Source organism: Diadema antillarum, unplaced genomic scaffold (genome assembly GCF_040938485.1).
Source record: "Diadema antillarum isolate AM-2024a unplaced genomic scaffold, OU_Dant_1.0 seq00000089_RagTag, whole genome shotgun sequence".
Lineage (NCBI taxonomy): Eukaryota > Metazoa > Echinodermata > Echinoidea > Diadematoida > Diadematidae > Diadema > Diadema antillarum.
The window spans coordinates 289,268-304,876 of record NW_027271179.1 but is presented as its reverse complement, the minus strand read 5'-3'; the positions used below and the strand labels follow the sequence as shown (position 1 = coordinate 304,876).

The following is a 15,609-nucleotide window of genomic DNA, read 5'->3' as shown; positions in this document are numbered from 1 at the left end:
TAATGTTCAAGGTGATTTTCAGGTTTATACTTTATTTTTCAGAGCAATGTATCACAAGAAGAACATCTTAGAACAACTGAATATAAGACTAGATCACCACTACCTCTCGAACGCTGTTGTTGCAAGGTGCAAATTGATTGACTCCTGGAATTTCTTCAATAACAGAGCAAATACGTAAGCATTTTCTCGAACAACTTGATTGCAGTGGATGACTATACCACGTACTGATTTAATTTCTGGTAATATTTCCTAGAGATCGATTTTCTCGCATCTTGAGTCTTATACTTATCGCGTTTAAAATGGGAGGAGCGCAAAGTGACCAGACTTTACATGGATCCAGGTACAACGCACCAATTGAGTCGAGCTCGAATACTACCGGGGCAGCCTCGGCAGGCGAGGGAGGCACCATACCGTACACCTTCTATTCTGTGGACAGAACTGCTGGTAATACGACAAAGGGTAAATGCACCTTATCAGTTAATTTGACAGGATTAGAAATGATCACCAAATAGCCTAGCCAAACCACTTTCAGACGTTGCATGTAGATTCTACACAGCACAGCCCTGTGTAGCTGTTGCTGTAAACCTTACAGCAGAAGGTGCGACAGGCCTTACCTTGTGACCGAAAGCGAAAGATCTGTCTGTGACTGTGTGTCTTTAATTTGATTTATCTTGTCGTCGGGGATATGTTCTGTGGAGACTACGTCTGGCTTTACGGAATCCCGTCCTATACAGAGAAGAGCCATAAAAGTAAAAAGAAAAAAAATGATAAAAAAAGAACTCCTCCATACAAACTGATTTTTTTTTTTTTTTTTTTTTTTTTTGTCTACGACACTGTCAAGAGGCGCTCAGGCCTTGACTGAAAGATTGGTTCGTATCTGGTCGTCAGGGATATGTTCCGTGGAGACTGTGTCTGGCTTCACGGATCCCCTCCTACAGAGGAGAGCCAATAAAGTAAAAAAATGATGAAAGACTCCTCCGGACAGACGGATTTTTCTGTCTGCGACAGGCCATGCTTTGCATGGCGTCTGATCGGGCTTAACTTGCTATGAATGACATATGATTTTATTTTCATTTCATCCTCATGGTACCTTAAATGTCATATCCTTTTCCCTGATCACAGATGTGGCTATCATAGCAGCATCCATCTTGCCTGCGTGAATAAGGTGCTATCTGCTCGTGTGTTTTGCACTGCGTGCACCGTCAGTTTGATAGCATGATTTTCAGAACAGTTACACATCCTTACACTGTAACTGAACATACTTGCATCTGAGTCTCCAAAGTCTGGCACCTGAACAATTTTGAATATTTCCTGTTTTACACTTGTACACATTTTAGAATACAGTGGACTCCCATTATAATGAATCCTTGGAACTGGCAGTTTCCTTTTGTTATATCGAAATTTTGTTATAACCAAACAAATAAACAGTAAAAAACATAGAACAGAAAATGCTGTGGCCTGAATTTTTACTTCGTTGTAACCATTTTTTTTTTTTATAACCGTGTTCGTTATAAGTAACGGGAGTGCACTGTAACTTTACTTGAATTGAAGCTCTGCGCTGCACAGGGCAGTCGGTACAGTACAGTACATGAACACAGGCCTACATGTAGGCCTACAGTCCTACATGTACATGTACCATGGTACAGTACTTCATGACTTGGACACACACAACCAGTGCAAGACAGTCAGCTGTGCGTCTGTGTGCATGTTAGGAAATCATCTTGTGAGGCAGTGCGAAACTACACTAGCAGTTGCAAATTATGATACACGAAGACTGTGTATTCAGTTTTGCCAGTCATGAAATCCTACATTGTCCCTTCAAAACCCAACCGATATTTATTTGTGTGAATTTTGATATCATTATTTACAAATAATTTACAATGTTCGCACATTCTATGCCTGTTAGGGCTATGGGAAAAAGTGTCTTTGCCTCTTCTGCCTCCTAAGACTGTGATGCTGTGCACAGTCTTGGAAGAAGAACAAAAACAATATCAGTATACGTTGTACCTGTTTACTTCTGTTTTATCTCTTCTTTTTACAGGTCCTGTACAGGTTTGACTTGAACGACCCCCATTAGTAGACTAGTTTTCTGTAGTGACTCATGAATATTATTGCATCTAGGTGAATTTTGATGTGTGCATGTATTGTAGATGAACAAACTATTCAGCCATATGCACATACACATTGTACATGTATACATCTGTACATGTAGAGATCCCTTGAGCAGCCACTCAGTTCCTACTTGTACAGTGTACATGTTGAACTTAGGGTTAGATAGCTCAGCTCAAAATGTTTTTAAACTACCTAGAAAGAATGCAAACAGTCTCTCTCAGGACTACAATCTTGTAGTACATGATTATACCACAAACTTCATTTTCTAAATGGACCCAACCTTGTACCCATGCATTCAGCAACACATTATTTGCATACTTTATGCTGTCTATGCCACTAGGTATGATGTTTATAAAGTCAGGTGTGCTCTGCTTGAGCTAATAATGATAAATAAGTTCATGGCACGAAGTTGACTTTTTTAGTGTTCTGTTCTCCAAACATTGGTTTTGCAATTTTCTGGTATTTGCCCGCTAGCCCATTAGGACCTTGGAAGATGCATAAATGCAAGGTGTAGTCACTGTGTTACAGTAGAGTTCATGTTTGGTCTGAATACAGGTAAGCACTGTCACAACAAAGTAATACTGCCCAACATTACATTTGGATGCTGTTTGCTGTTCATTGCAGAGTATTCAGCATGCAGTTGAACAGAGCTCTTTGTATCGACCGCTTCAGATTGGAAACAAACAAACATGCTAGCAAATGAATATTGTTGGATTCATTCCACATACTTGTGCGAACTGTACAGCACCTTCTTAAGACAGACATGGCATCTGTACCACAGTGCAGTGTACAATGTGTAATTGCAGATGTAATGCAAAGACACCATTCAAAAAAAAAAATGTAAACATTGATTTTGTGAGTGTGAATACTCGTACATTCACAGTTTCTGCTTTTGATTAAATGTCACCTATCATGAATCTTTGATGAACAATTGTTTTCTTTTCTTTTATCTTTTATCTTTCTTGTTTTTAAACTCTGAACTCCCTTCACTACCAACTCATTGACGACAACACAGAGACAAGAGCCCAAGCACTTGCCAAGCAACAGCAGGGCCGGCCAACTCAGTCCAGGTCCTTGAATTCATCACCCCAACGGCCTAAGGTTGGGTCAGCCGACCACAAGATAGTGACCGTCTCATCGGGTGCACAGGGCACGGACCAGTCGCTTTCCTTTGAGATTCAGAAGATGCGAGACATTCCCACGTTTCTTCCGATCCTCAAGGGGACGCACCATGTACCGCAAGTTGAGGACCCAAATCAGATGGAAAAGATGGATCACAGGTGCATGAATGGCTACTGTTTTCGTTTTCTTCTTTGACCTGTTAGGGATTTCAACAATTATTTAAATACAAACCTGCTGGCATGTCATTCAAGTACTGTACAAGCGTAGTTTCTATCTAAATTACCTTGTATTCTTGTTGTCACAATCAGTCACAAAACTCTACAAACTCTTTGATTGACAAAAGATTTGATTCACTATAACTTTTAATGAAGGGTGTTGTTGTGTTTGTTGCCTTCATGTCAGTTGGTGCTATTGTATGTTTTTGCAGTAGGTTCCACACAGAAGTAATGTTCATGTTAGAACACAGCAACAACAAGAGCAACAGTCCTTGTCATGAGTCTCAAGTTGAAACTCTCCCTTGATTCATATTATCTTCATTCAAGGCAATTACTACTGCTGTGTCTTCGCTACCAGCAACATTTGCGGCAGTGCGCAGAGGCTGTGACCTTCGACCAGAATGCCCTCACAGGACGAGTGAAAGAGGTGACGATTAGTGGCGATATACGTGTGTGATGATCACAAGTCCATTTGCATTCAATCATCAAGATTTTACCCTTCATGTTTTCACCAAACAACTGCAACTAGAATGGGTCATTTACAAATTGACCATGATTCTAATACTATAATGTAATTTTTCACTATAATGTTTTTTGTCGTTTTCATTACTTTTCTCATATGGTTGTTTGCAAACCATTCTTTTTTAACCACTTAATTTGAAACGTAAGATGTATTATAATGTGTGTGAAAAATATTTCAGTAAATAGGTATATCTGTTCAATGTAGACATGACAATTTGATTGATTGTTCTTCAGTATTGCCTGCAAATGGGGCATCAAACTTTGTGTGCTGCATAATACCCCAAATTTCTGTCACGTGAGTTTAAATAATGTAAGTATCATGCAAATCAGTTACTGCAAAAAGATGCAGATGTCTAGTATTAAATCACAGCCATGTGCAACATCTTTCTGATGATAAAACTGATAAAACCCTGTGATATGTAAAGCTCTTAGCCATTCCGTCATATGTTCTTTGTGTGTCAACAATATAGTCACCAAGAAAGGGACCATTTCAGGATGTAATGAATTTGAATTTGCATGACTTGGACTGAGAGTATCCAAACATTCAACTCCGAATCTAATCAGAAATGTTCTCCATTGCCATGGTTACCAGGTTGATGCCATCATTCACAGCATCATGCAGTCCATGGCGGAGCGGCAGAAGAGGTTTGCCAAGCACGCCGAGCAGATCCAGAAGATCAACGAGATGTCGGCGACACTGAAGCGCATCCAGATGAATGTGGACCAACTGGTGCCCCTGATGGACCGGTTGAACAGCGTGCTTCCCGACACACAACGCTTGGAGCCCTTCACAATGCGGCCCACAGGACCACGAACATGAGACTTTATTTGGACCTCATTTAACTCTAGCAAAGTGCTTGGACTCTTTTCATCAATGTTTAATGAAAGGAATGATATTACACTAGATTACACTGTGGCAGATATGGATGTTCTCCTTACCTGTAGAATGCACACTGCGCTTTCTGTTAACTTGTTGAGGATGAACTGATTTTGCTACTGTATACTCTGTTATTTTTGTGCATGAGGAGGCCATAGACATTTTCGCGAGATGTTGTTTTCGTGAATTGACGCTGACACTAATGTAATGCACTATTACCCAAGTGCATGGAGACATATTTGCGTGTTAAAGTCGCGATCCAACTGTGTTTCGTGAAATTTGCGAAAATTAAACCCTCGCAAAAATAACAGTTTATACAGTATGACAAGCATTTCCCATAGACACCTATGAATTGAAGTGAATAGACAATCATTTGCACAAGAGATCACAGGTGATTATCAAAATTCCATGTCAAAGGTCATTGTACTTTGGTTATTTGTCAATCATTCAGCTTTTGATGTCCAGAGGTAATCTAATTTTGGTGCCAGGTGGGAAAGTAGAAAAAGACAGTTATTTGCATGGAGATGGTAGTGGTGATAATCAACTCTTAACTCGTTCTCCCACAATTCTGTGAGCACATTCAGTGCCCCCAAATAAGATTCTTTTTGCAAGTCAACAGAGAACGGACAGGTTGCTAATTCACATGTGCGAAAGCAGTCAAGTGGTACATGTACAGTTGTACCCCCTTTCCACGGTCAACTACATGTGCCATCGAACAATGGAAATATCGATAGGGCGCAAGGTATGAACGAAGCATGCGCTGATGGGCTCTCAAACTCTTTTGTTATACATAAAAGATGCACCTGAATGGGGTCAACGAAATCAAATATCTATTGAGTTCAATCTTGACTGCGTACATCATTATACAAGTTTTACAAATTACAGCGAAACAAGTGCACACTACATTGGAGAAAAGGCAAATAGTGCTGTGATACACCCAGTTTTCATACAGAAAGAAAACAGATATTGATAGAAGAAACTCTAATCCTTTTACATGTATTGAACCCATTTTTCTAGGCACTATAACACAAATTAACTGAATTTAGGCCACAAATGCAGGCACTCCTGTCTAAATTTTGGGAACCTGGTATATGAGGTTCCTGCATATCAGATGATGCCACAGGAACCTGGTATACAGGAACCTGGTATACCAGGTTCCTGTTTATTAGTTGATGCCACTGGGACCTGGTATATACCAGGTTCCTGGGACCAGGTTCCATAAGAAAAGGGTTGATGTGCTTTGTCTGCCACTTGGCATGCATACTGGAGTGCTGTGGCACAGATATCTGGAAACTAATACATGCATGTAGTCAGTGTATAGACAGTACCTTATAAATATCCCCCTAAACCCTATTGTGTCATCATGGCCTTTCTGTTGGACTGAGGTGCATTGTTACACCTCGGTGGCTTGCTATATTCACATTGTGACAAAGTTTGTGATGGATGACTGAATGCTGATGGAAGAGCTTGGCAAGTTAGGATGAGGTCAAAGGTTACTCTAGTTTGGCATAAGATAAAATGCTCATCCATTTTCCAGCTATTCCTTAAACGTGGATTTTAAAGTGCTTATATATCTGACACATAAGTAGTATCGATAGAAATAAATTTGAACATTTTTCATTTGTGCTTAGGGTAAAAGGTTGATCAATGAACTTTATAGAGATGTTAACTGAAGCATGACATGGTTCTTTTGGCACATACAGTGATTTGTGTGAAAAAGCAGATGGTATCCTAGTCTACTGGTTGCCTCGATCCAGTTCATCTGATTAATATTTGTGATGCAGTGCAGTAAATCTTTGGTCCCATATCATGAGGTGCTGCATATGGTTGTTGTTTGATATCTGTCATATCTGATTGCAAACATGTATCTCAAAGTGCAATTCTGCACCATGTGCAAGCTGACTGGCATAGATGGGTGCGTAGGTAGAGGAAATGTTCAACAACAACAAAAAACACAATATAAAGGAAAAAACACAGAACCACAAAGCCACACAGCAGAATATCCCTGTTTATGGTATACCATGACAATGCTATTGATTGGATATTGTATAGTGACCAAGCTCATTTTGGCCCTGAAATAGCCAGAAACTAAGTTGTTGTTTTTTTCTTTTCTTATGCAGATATTTACTTTTCCACTTATAAATAGATTGCTTTTCTGTTCTGTGTAGTCATGTTCACTGTTGGAGTCAAATGCTATTCATTACAACTGCTTGACAAGATATTGGTATAGACTCCACCCCTTCCCTACTCACCCCCCCCCCCCCCCCCAAAAAAAAAAAAAAAAAGTGAAAAGAAGCAAGCAGAATGTAAAGGCGTAGCAGATGTTTATTGTTTAATTGGAATAACCAGGCAGCAGTATAGTCAGGAGTGCTTTGATCTCCATTGAAATTTGCAGTGCCATTTTTGGAGGTACAGATTGAGGAAACAACTAAACAGCAAAGTACTCTTTGTCTTTTACATAACTAGTTTGATTCCAATGCTGTTACTCGCACACAATATGGATGGAATTCCATGTGTGTTTTTCTTGTTTGTTTGTTTGTTTTATTGGATGCTTGTCCCCGCATTGCTGGGTTTATCTGCAAAAGGTGGTGGTATGTTTCTATGCACTCTACCAACCACTCAGGCTTTCCAGTGTGATGAAGGTAAGCTGGAAAGAACAGGGCATTGAACTTCTGAAGAGTAAGATCAATTATGGACCTGTCTTATTTAATTGCTATTTTTTTATTTTAATGTCTATTTCAGCTATAGCCGGGGGGGGGGGGGGGGGGGGGGGGGGGGGGGGGGATCTTCAGTATGGCTCATAATAGTTGATTTGTGCAATGATGTAGCAATGCATATGACTCCATACATAACACATCAAGTCATCTTTTCATAGTCTTAATTTTGGAAGCCCCCCATTTACGGCCTACATAAGTAACAGTGTTTCAAAACTGAAGGTGTATGCTCTGTGTAATTTCTTCCACGCTGCAGACTCGGTATGAAGGTATGATGAAAGTCGGGAATAGTGTTTTTAGGTACAGACTTTTTCAGCAGTTCAAGGAATTTTTACTTTACTAAAGTAAAGAATATGACATACTGAGTTGTGATACCATGTTCTGTTTATGCCATGTATTTTGTTAGCAGAATATTTTGTGAATCAAAACTTAAAAATTCATCTGCAAGTGGTTGGAATTTGCTTCAACAACCACTGCGACAGAATGAAAAATAAGTGTCATCCTTATTCAAAAGAAAATCAAGCAAATTTACTTGTTTGCATCGCATTCCATGGCATTCCTTTCTCACGGGGCAATGTCATATTCATGAGATGTTTATTTCGTGAATACCAATCAATTTACAAAAGATGCCAAACATAGAATACTGCAAAATATATGGCATATACTATATAGCAAATTCTGTTGATTCTGGTTGAATGGGAAACAGAAATCCCTCTTCCTAAATACCCCTTCTTAAATATCCCATTATTTTTTTTAAGCCTACATTGTTTGTTTGTTTTTTGAAAATCACATTCTTGCCATTTTAAAGCCAAGCCTAATCCAGGATCCTAAAGCAGAGAAAACAAAATAAAAATGTAAAAAGGTGTGTTATGTTTGTAGCATTTTGTTGAGAAGTAACAATCAGTTATCAGTGTGCATGGTCAGTTTCTTCCAGTAAAGTTTTTTTTTTTGTTGCAAAGCTAGTCAATCTAACAGTTGATATTTTTATGTATATATTGCTACATATCCACAGATGTATACATATTATGTACATAATGATATGAGAAGTAAAATGAAAGAGCAAAGTGTGTGTCATTACCCAATTTTCCCAATGATGTGTTGTCTTCTCCATTGATTTTGGTGGCGACCATTCTCATCTTTTTTTCATGTTTAGTGGTATATAATGTATATATCTATATCTATCTATCTACAATTCTTTATCTATCTATCTATCTATCTATCTATCTATCTATCTATCTATCTATCTATCTATCCATCTATCTATCTATCTATCCATCTATCTATCTATTTATCTCAGACATGAGGTGGCAAAACAATGTATGTCAAAAATTCATGAAAATTGACTTAGTCACATATTTCAGCTTATTTTAGTACAGGTACATGTATAATCTAACTCTTGACCAAATCTTGAAATCAGAACATATTCTGTTACTGAGATCAGACGCCCCCTCCCAGTGGGAATTGTTCAAATTTTGTTGGCAAAACAACGTAAGCGGCGATACGCTTGCTCCTGCTCAACACACATCGGGCATGGACTTGGCAAAACAACGTATCTACACGCAATACGTTGTTTTGCCATCTATATGTTTTCGCAGTAATAGGCTGCGCACCGCGCGCGCCTGCAGAAGCGCATGTATATTGACGTCGTTGGCATTATATGTTTTGTCATAGCAGTGGCAATAGTGTGGTTATGTTGAGACGGCAAAACAACATATGTTTTGATAAATTGCAAATTATTCTAAAAAAAAAGGGTCAAGTGAAATCAATGTACATTCACTGTGTTACTGATACTGTTGGTCCTTCTAGTGTAAGATATGAAGTGTTTAATGAAATTAAAAAGAAGAAAAAGAACTGTAGGTTTGCGAAACTTCAAACTCAATTTACTGGAAATTATGTTGGATGTAGATACATTGTTTTGCCATCTCAAGGCCAATATATTTATCTATCTATCTATCTATCCATATATATATATAGGAATTTCCCACATGTTGGACTTCAAATGTTATAGGAAGAATGAGTCTCAAATCCGCTATATGTAGATCCAACAAGAAGGTTTTTATTCACAAAATTTTCAACCCGCCTCAGGCCTTCGTCAGTGTAGTGTGTACAAGGACAATGATAAGTACAAATGAAGAGTTTGTTCGCAAAGGCCGATCAGTCCATATTTGCCAAATGGAGATATTTGTGATTAAAGGTCAAGATGAATAAAGAGAATAATAAGAAAATTTTTGCTTCTTTTGACCATAACTTTAAAAATGTACCTTTATATTTAGTGACCAATATATCATTTAAAAGGTATTATTTTGTCCTTTATGACAGAGACCGTACTTAAAAATCTTCAAAAATGGACTTATCGGTTTTTGCGAACAAACTCTTCAAATATATAGGTATATTGTTATATATACATATATATTTATATACACACACAGAGGTGACTCACACTGTAGTTTTCTTTTGTTATGTTGAGGTTTTCTTATAGCCAGAGATAATAGATACATGATAATTTTAGGACCAGAATTTTAACTTTCAAGTAATGAGAATTTCTTTATAACTGTGTTCATTATAATGGGAGTGTACTGTATTTTTGTTCATAAACACAATTATGGCAACATGAATAATCACAAATTAGCATTGTTCAAAAACATGTACAATTAATGAGGGAAGTATTCATTACCACATTTTTTTTGGTGGGGGGGGGGGGGGTGTTTTACACACAGGGCTGAGCTATAACATAATATCTCTCATTGTCTCAACAGCCTTATAAAAAGATGTAGGCCTGAACATAGTCTATCCAAGAAAATACTATGTGTTGAGGAGGGTATAGGAGGGGAACTTTGCATTCTAAACCCTTTATGTGTGTACTCATATAAACAGCCAAAACCCTGTCAATATTGTATAAAGGAGAATAATATTTTTCTCCTTCATGTCAAAATAATCTTTTTGAGTTATCAAGCAACAACATGGACATCAAAACATACAAAGATAAAAGTGTAAGTGCTAACATAAATAATGATTAAGGAGGTCATGCAAATTTTGATTTCTCCAGATTAAAACTCACAACAAAAAACAAAACAACTGCAAGGCTTTAGTATACAGAATCACATCATGCTGTTGTTGTTTTAGGGCTTTATTTTGGTTTGGTTTGTTAGTCTGGGTTAAAGTGGAAGAATAGTTTTAGCATTATTGCAACTTTCATGGAACTTGTTTTCTTCAGTGCGAACATAGAATGGCAGAAACAGTAAACAAATTGTGGGGTAGAACGGAGGTGCATCGAAGGAAATAATGTAAAAACTGTGACTAGATCGAGAACCTCAAAAGAGCATCGTTCCACAGTTTAGAAATGTTCCACCTGAATAGGGACGGCTGAGTCCTAGACAGCAGCTGCAATGTTTGAGTAAAGTTTAGTTCACAGCTCGCGCTGTTGCATCAAGAACTTAACTGTAGATGGCGCCCTCTTGCTCAATGTCGGCAAGTCAAAAAGCTAGTTTTGTTTAGTCTTGCTTTTTCAGACCCTTTGCTAACTGTACAGAATGCGCCCTCCGCAAAGTAGCTGCCTTTTTTTCCTTTTTTTTTTCTTTTTGCTTGTTAATACGAGCTGATGAAACCCGGAAGTGGCACCAGAAGTCTGAAGTGGGCCCCCTGCCCCCACTTTGGAAACCGTGGCGTCGGCCATGCACAGGACCATTCAGCTAAACCTTCTTCTAAAACTTCTTCTGTCGTTAGAGGGCGTTAATATTCTGGGAAGGAAATTAGTACGAGCAGACGGTCTGGAAGCCAGACTAAGTTTGTTCCGTGACATTAGGAGGAAGAGGAGGTGTGGAATCAAACAGGCCCTTCGCTGTCACATGATGTGATGTGAATAATGATGATGAACATTCATATAGGCCCCGATTATACTCTGTGATGATGATGATGATGATGATGATGATGATGATGATGATGATGATGATGACGACGACGACGACGTCTTACGTTGGTAAGATTATCATTACTGCTGTCATCACCAATATAATAATCATTGTTGTCATTGCCATGTGACCACTGAAACACCTGTCAATGATAATTGCTGCTGATGGTCGCGTATTAAATTTCGATAGTCATTTACCTTCGCTGTCATTATCATAGGAGTGAACGGAAAGTCAACACTTAAGTTGTTTGAAACGGCAATCAATCTAGACAGTTAAAAACAAAATGAATGACCACAAATTTGAGCCCGTAGAGCCAGACTTACATGTCAAGAATGAAAGCAAAGTAACGACCAACAATAAATGAAAAAAAAATGAAATCAAAAGAGAGGAAGACATCTTCCAGTTAACACAAACGTATCGTTTCATCAATGTAAGGTTGTGCTAACACAGGAAGGAACAAACAGTTCACAGTCAAAACAATCTATCAACTTACAAGTTGTTCCTTACAGGCCTATCTGTACAGGTAAATTTTGTTGGTTAGTAGTGCATATAATGTACACAAGATAAAGTGGTTTCATTTGCATTGTAATCGCCGTCAGGAGTTTATCACTGTTGCAAGGTTGATCGGTCGTCACACAGACTGTACAATATCCCCTTTGGTCAAAGACCTGTTATTTCAGCACAAGGTTAAATTCAAATTATTCCCATCCCGATTTTCCAGGTTAGTGATTATCTGGATTTAACCAAACAATTGACCAGTGACCTCGGTCAGAGGCGTATTTCGCTCACTGTCACTCAGTGGCATGGAATTATAGCAACTGTGAAATCAACGCATGCATTAATCGAAGCCAGTCTTCACACACAAACTTATCCCATAACATGCATAACCATTGATAACAAGATAGAGAGACGCCTTGGAAAGTGATGAACGAATGATTATGATTGCCACAAGCCAATTAAAATAAGTGTTAATTTCTCGAATTGACAACGAGTTTGCTAAGTGCCTTGCCTGCAATACGTTCATGACAGAGATTGAGATTGAGCATTCGACGGAAGGTTGAGTTTGCCTGAATCCAGGAAATAAGAAGTCCTTCGTTTCTCACGCTTTTGTTTGTTCATAAAACTTACATATCTCAACATGCAATCGCGACAGGGAAGGGAATAACATGTTTATGTTTAAGCAAAATAATTGTCGAGGAACATCTAGGACTGTGGCAGGATTGGCAATTTATCAGTAGCAGCTTCTCCATCATACATTTAACTTTTCTTGTCACAAGACTACAAAACACATGGGGGGGGGGGCTCAACTATATACAAGCAATATATATTCAAGTTGACCTTCATAACGTAGTAAAACAGTAAAAATTAAGCAACTATCAATAACATACATGTAATCATACATCGAACTTTTCTTGTCACAAGACTGCATAACACATGAGGGAGGAGAGCGCGCGGGGGGGGGGGGGGACAGGCTTAAATAAGCTCAACTATTATATTATACAAATTATATATTCAAATTGACCTTCATAACGTAGTAAAATCAAGCAACTATCAATAACATACTTGTCATTCGCAATAGGCTCGGGGAAAAAATGATAGATAAAGAAAGCCATTATATTTTATAGTTTCCTCGTGTTTCTCGCATCAGTCATATCGGTTACAATGACATAAAGATGATGTACATGATGTGATGTAGCCACCGCCGCCTAATATTAACATCATCAAATTTGTTGTAACAATTTCGTACAATAAGCCGGTTCAGAGTGAGCTCATGTGCACATGGGTACATGACCTTTCTCTTTTTCCGCACTTGGTCAGTCAGGTAATTCACTTGTTTTCAAAGTGACAACATGCATTAGCTTGCCCGACGTAACATTCATGGAATTTATAAGACATGTTCAAACAAAGGATGAACTTGAGTAGACTAACTGACCAGAATGGTTCATTAATTAACACTGTGAAGGGAAAACTGCATCCATTTCATTATTTTGTCCTGAATGTATTAACAATCTTTTCTATATAATATTGGTATTGCCGAATACCATACTATTTGCCGTCATGTGGATGTGCTATAGCAAGCAGCGTTTATAAGGCTGCGTTCACATAGAAGTATTCGGTATTCGGTATTCGGTATTCGCTATTCGCTATTCGGGCACCGAGTACACCATCACCCGCATCGTCAACTCACCATCCCATGCAGTGAGGATTTCTTCCTCCTACATCCCAGCAAATCTTATTAACAATTTCTAAACTGCATCAGAATGTCAGTCTACATGCTTATTTTTGCTAAAGGGCAAATCCAGACCAAAAGTGTCATTATTTCATAAACGAGAGACGGTATACGCTGCAAGAAAATCGAACAAGCTCGATTCCCACTTTGCTATACTTTTCGCAGCTATTCGGTACTTTCGAATAGTGCCCTCCTATGTGAACCGGTGTGAGGAAATCCTATCGTTTGATTCAAGCTATTCGAGTGCCCTCGAAAAACGAGCCCGAATACCCGAATAGTATACTTCTATGTGAACGCAGCCTTAACCATAGGGTAGGCCCCCACGTGAATAACCATTGCATCACAGATGCTTAAATATCAGTGAAAGGACCTTTTCTGCTCATGCGCAAAGTGGAACCTCGAACTGACTTTTAAGCTTATAGTTCGTAATTAGCTCACGTAAACATTGTATTTAAAATTGACTTTTCTTCAGACACTTTACTGGTTGTCAAAGCGGCATAACGCATAAGGTTGCCCGACGTAACAATTTATGGAACTCGTGCTCAAACAAAGAATGAACTTGCGTTTAGAACAGGTGATCAGAAATAGCAGGTATCCATTTCATTGTTTTGTATTGAATGCAATAACAACCTTTTTCTTTTGATATTACCAAATATCAGGCTTGCTGTCAGGTGGATGTACTGGCAAGTACAATTTAGATTAGGATCACATGAATAATCACGACATCACGGATGCTTATCTCAGTGAATAAAGCCAGTTCGTAGTTCGCTCATGTGCACGTTGGTACAAATGACCTTTTTATTTTCTCAGTTGGTTCAAAGAGGTTATAGAGAAGGGAGTCACAACCGTCTTATTTCCTTTGCTAGATGTTCGAAGCCGCCGCTCAAAAATATTTGAAGCATGTGCCAAACAGGATCTGCCGCGCAGATAGGAAGACGATTGACTCGTGTCTCATTGCATAATCACCAGCCACTTTCAAAGAAGATATGTCTATATGATGGTAATTACTTTTCGCTATCCCTTAAAAGGTAGTTGGTACAGACATGAGGATGCGCGAATAGAAATTGAGCAAAAAAAAAAAAGCTGAAATAAAGATGAAAAATACTCCACTGGTCATACCCGGTCACTAATCTGATATATCTATCAATAAAGAATTATACTTGAAGATTATTCCATATTAGTTTCATTTGCGGAAACTAAGCGGAAAAGTGATAAAACCAGCTTCTAGGATGGTACAGTTTTAAACATTTTCACATGATACAGCACTGATTTACACTTTTGCGCAAATTTCTGGACTGAATTGTCTCTTGTTTTACATTAATCATTAATTGAAATTTCATTTCATTTGATAAATAGATAAGCAAAATATGGCCAACATTATGATAACGTTCAAAATGAATCTTCAGATTGCTCAGCAAGACGGCGGCAAGGAACATCGATCATCAAAGGCACAAGTGCACCTGTGGAATTCCTTTGTACATCAATAGAAATCTGACAACTGTTTGAATAATTACAGCCAGTTGGAACTCCATGTATAAAACCTCCTTGGTTGCTTGGGCACTTCACTCAAAGCAGCATTAGGTATGCGTACCGGTAAGTTTGCCCGGCGTAACAATTTATGGAATTCGTGTTAAACAAAAAATGATCTCAATGCATAGCGAGACCAGGGGGGTGTTTCATCAACGTTAGTCAGTCAGCGCTGACAAGTGTCAGCACTGCCAATTTCAGCGAAATCCTTGGTTTTGATTGGCTGAGATGCTCTGGTCACTGCTGTTACTATGGTGATTGTCAGCGATAACAATTTGTCAGCGCTGACAAACGTTGATGAAACACCCCCCTGGTGACCAGAATTGTCCGTCAAACAACCCTCGGGGAAGCATCCATTTCTTTGTTTTGTATTGAATGCAAT

At 38.6% G+C, this 15,609-nt stretch overlaps 1 protein-coding gene across 2 annotated transcripts; it reads left to right on the top strand.

Moving 5' to 3' along the window:
- Positions 1 to 133: 133 nt before the first annotated feature.
- LOC139726532 (BLOC-1-related complex subunit 5-like) lies at positions 134 to 4,791 on the top strand. Of its 2 annotated transcripts, none has more exons than XM_071637515.1 (4): positions 134 to 444; positions 3,128 to 3,392; positions 3,777 to 3,876; positions 4,564 to 4,791. In XM_071637515.1, exons 1-4 carry the CDS (start codon positions 300 to 302, stop codon positions 4,789 to 4,791), a joined length of 738 nt encoding a protein of 245 aa, XP_071493616.1. In that variant the 5' UTR covers positions 134 to 299. The 2 variants fall into 2 exon arrangements, with proteins under 2 accessions (XP_071493616.1, XP_071493615.1); XM_071637514.1 differs by having other exon boundaries at positions 134 to 459.
- The last annotated feature ends 10,818 nt before the right edge of the window (positions 4,792 to 15,609 follow it).

Bases quoted from the DNA above. Each gene is read 5' to 3' on its own strand.
- LOC139726532 (XM_071637514.1), top strand. From the start codon at position 300: ATGGGAGGAGCGCAAAGTGACCAGACTTTACATGGATCCAGGTACAAC. The intron at 460-3,127 runs GTAAATGCACCT...ACGACAACACAG, and splicing joins TGCTGGTAATACGACAAAGG to AGACAAGAGCCCAAGCACTT. The intron at 3,877-4,563 runs GTGACGATTAGT...CATGGTTACCAG, and splicing joins TCACAGGACGAGTGAAAGAG to GTTGATGCCATCATTCACAG.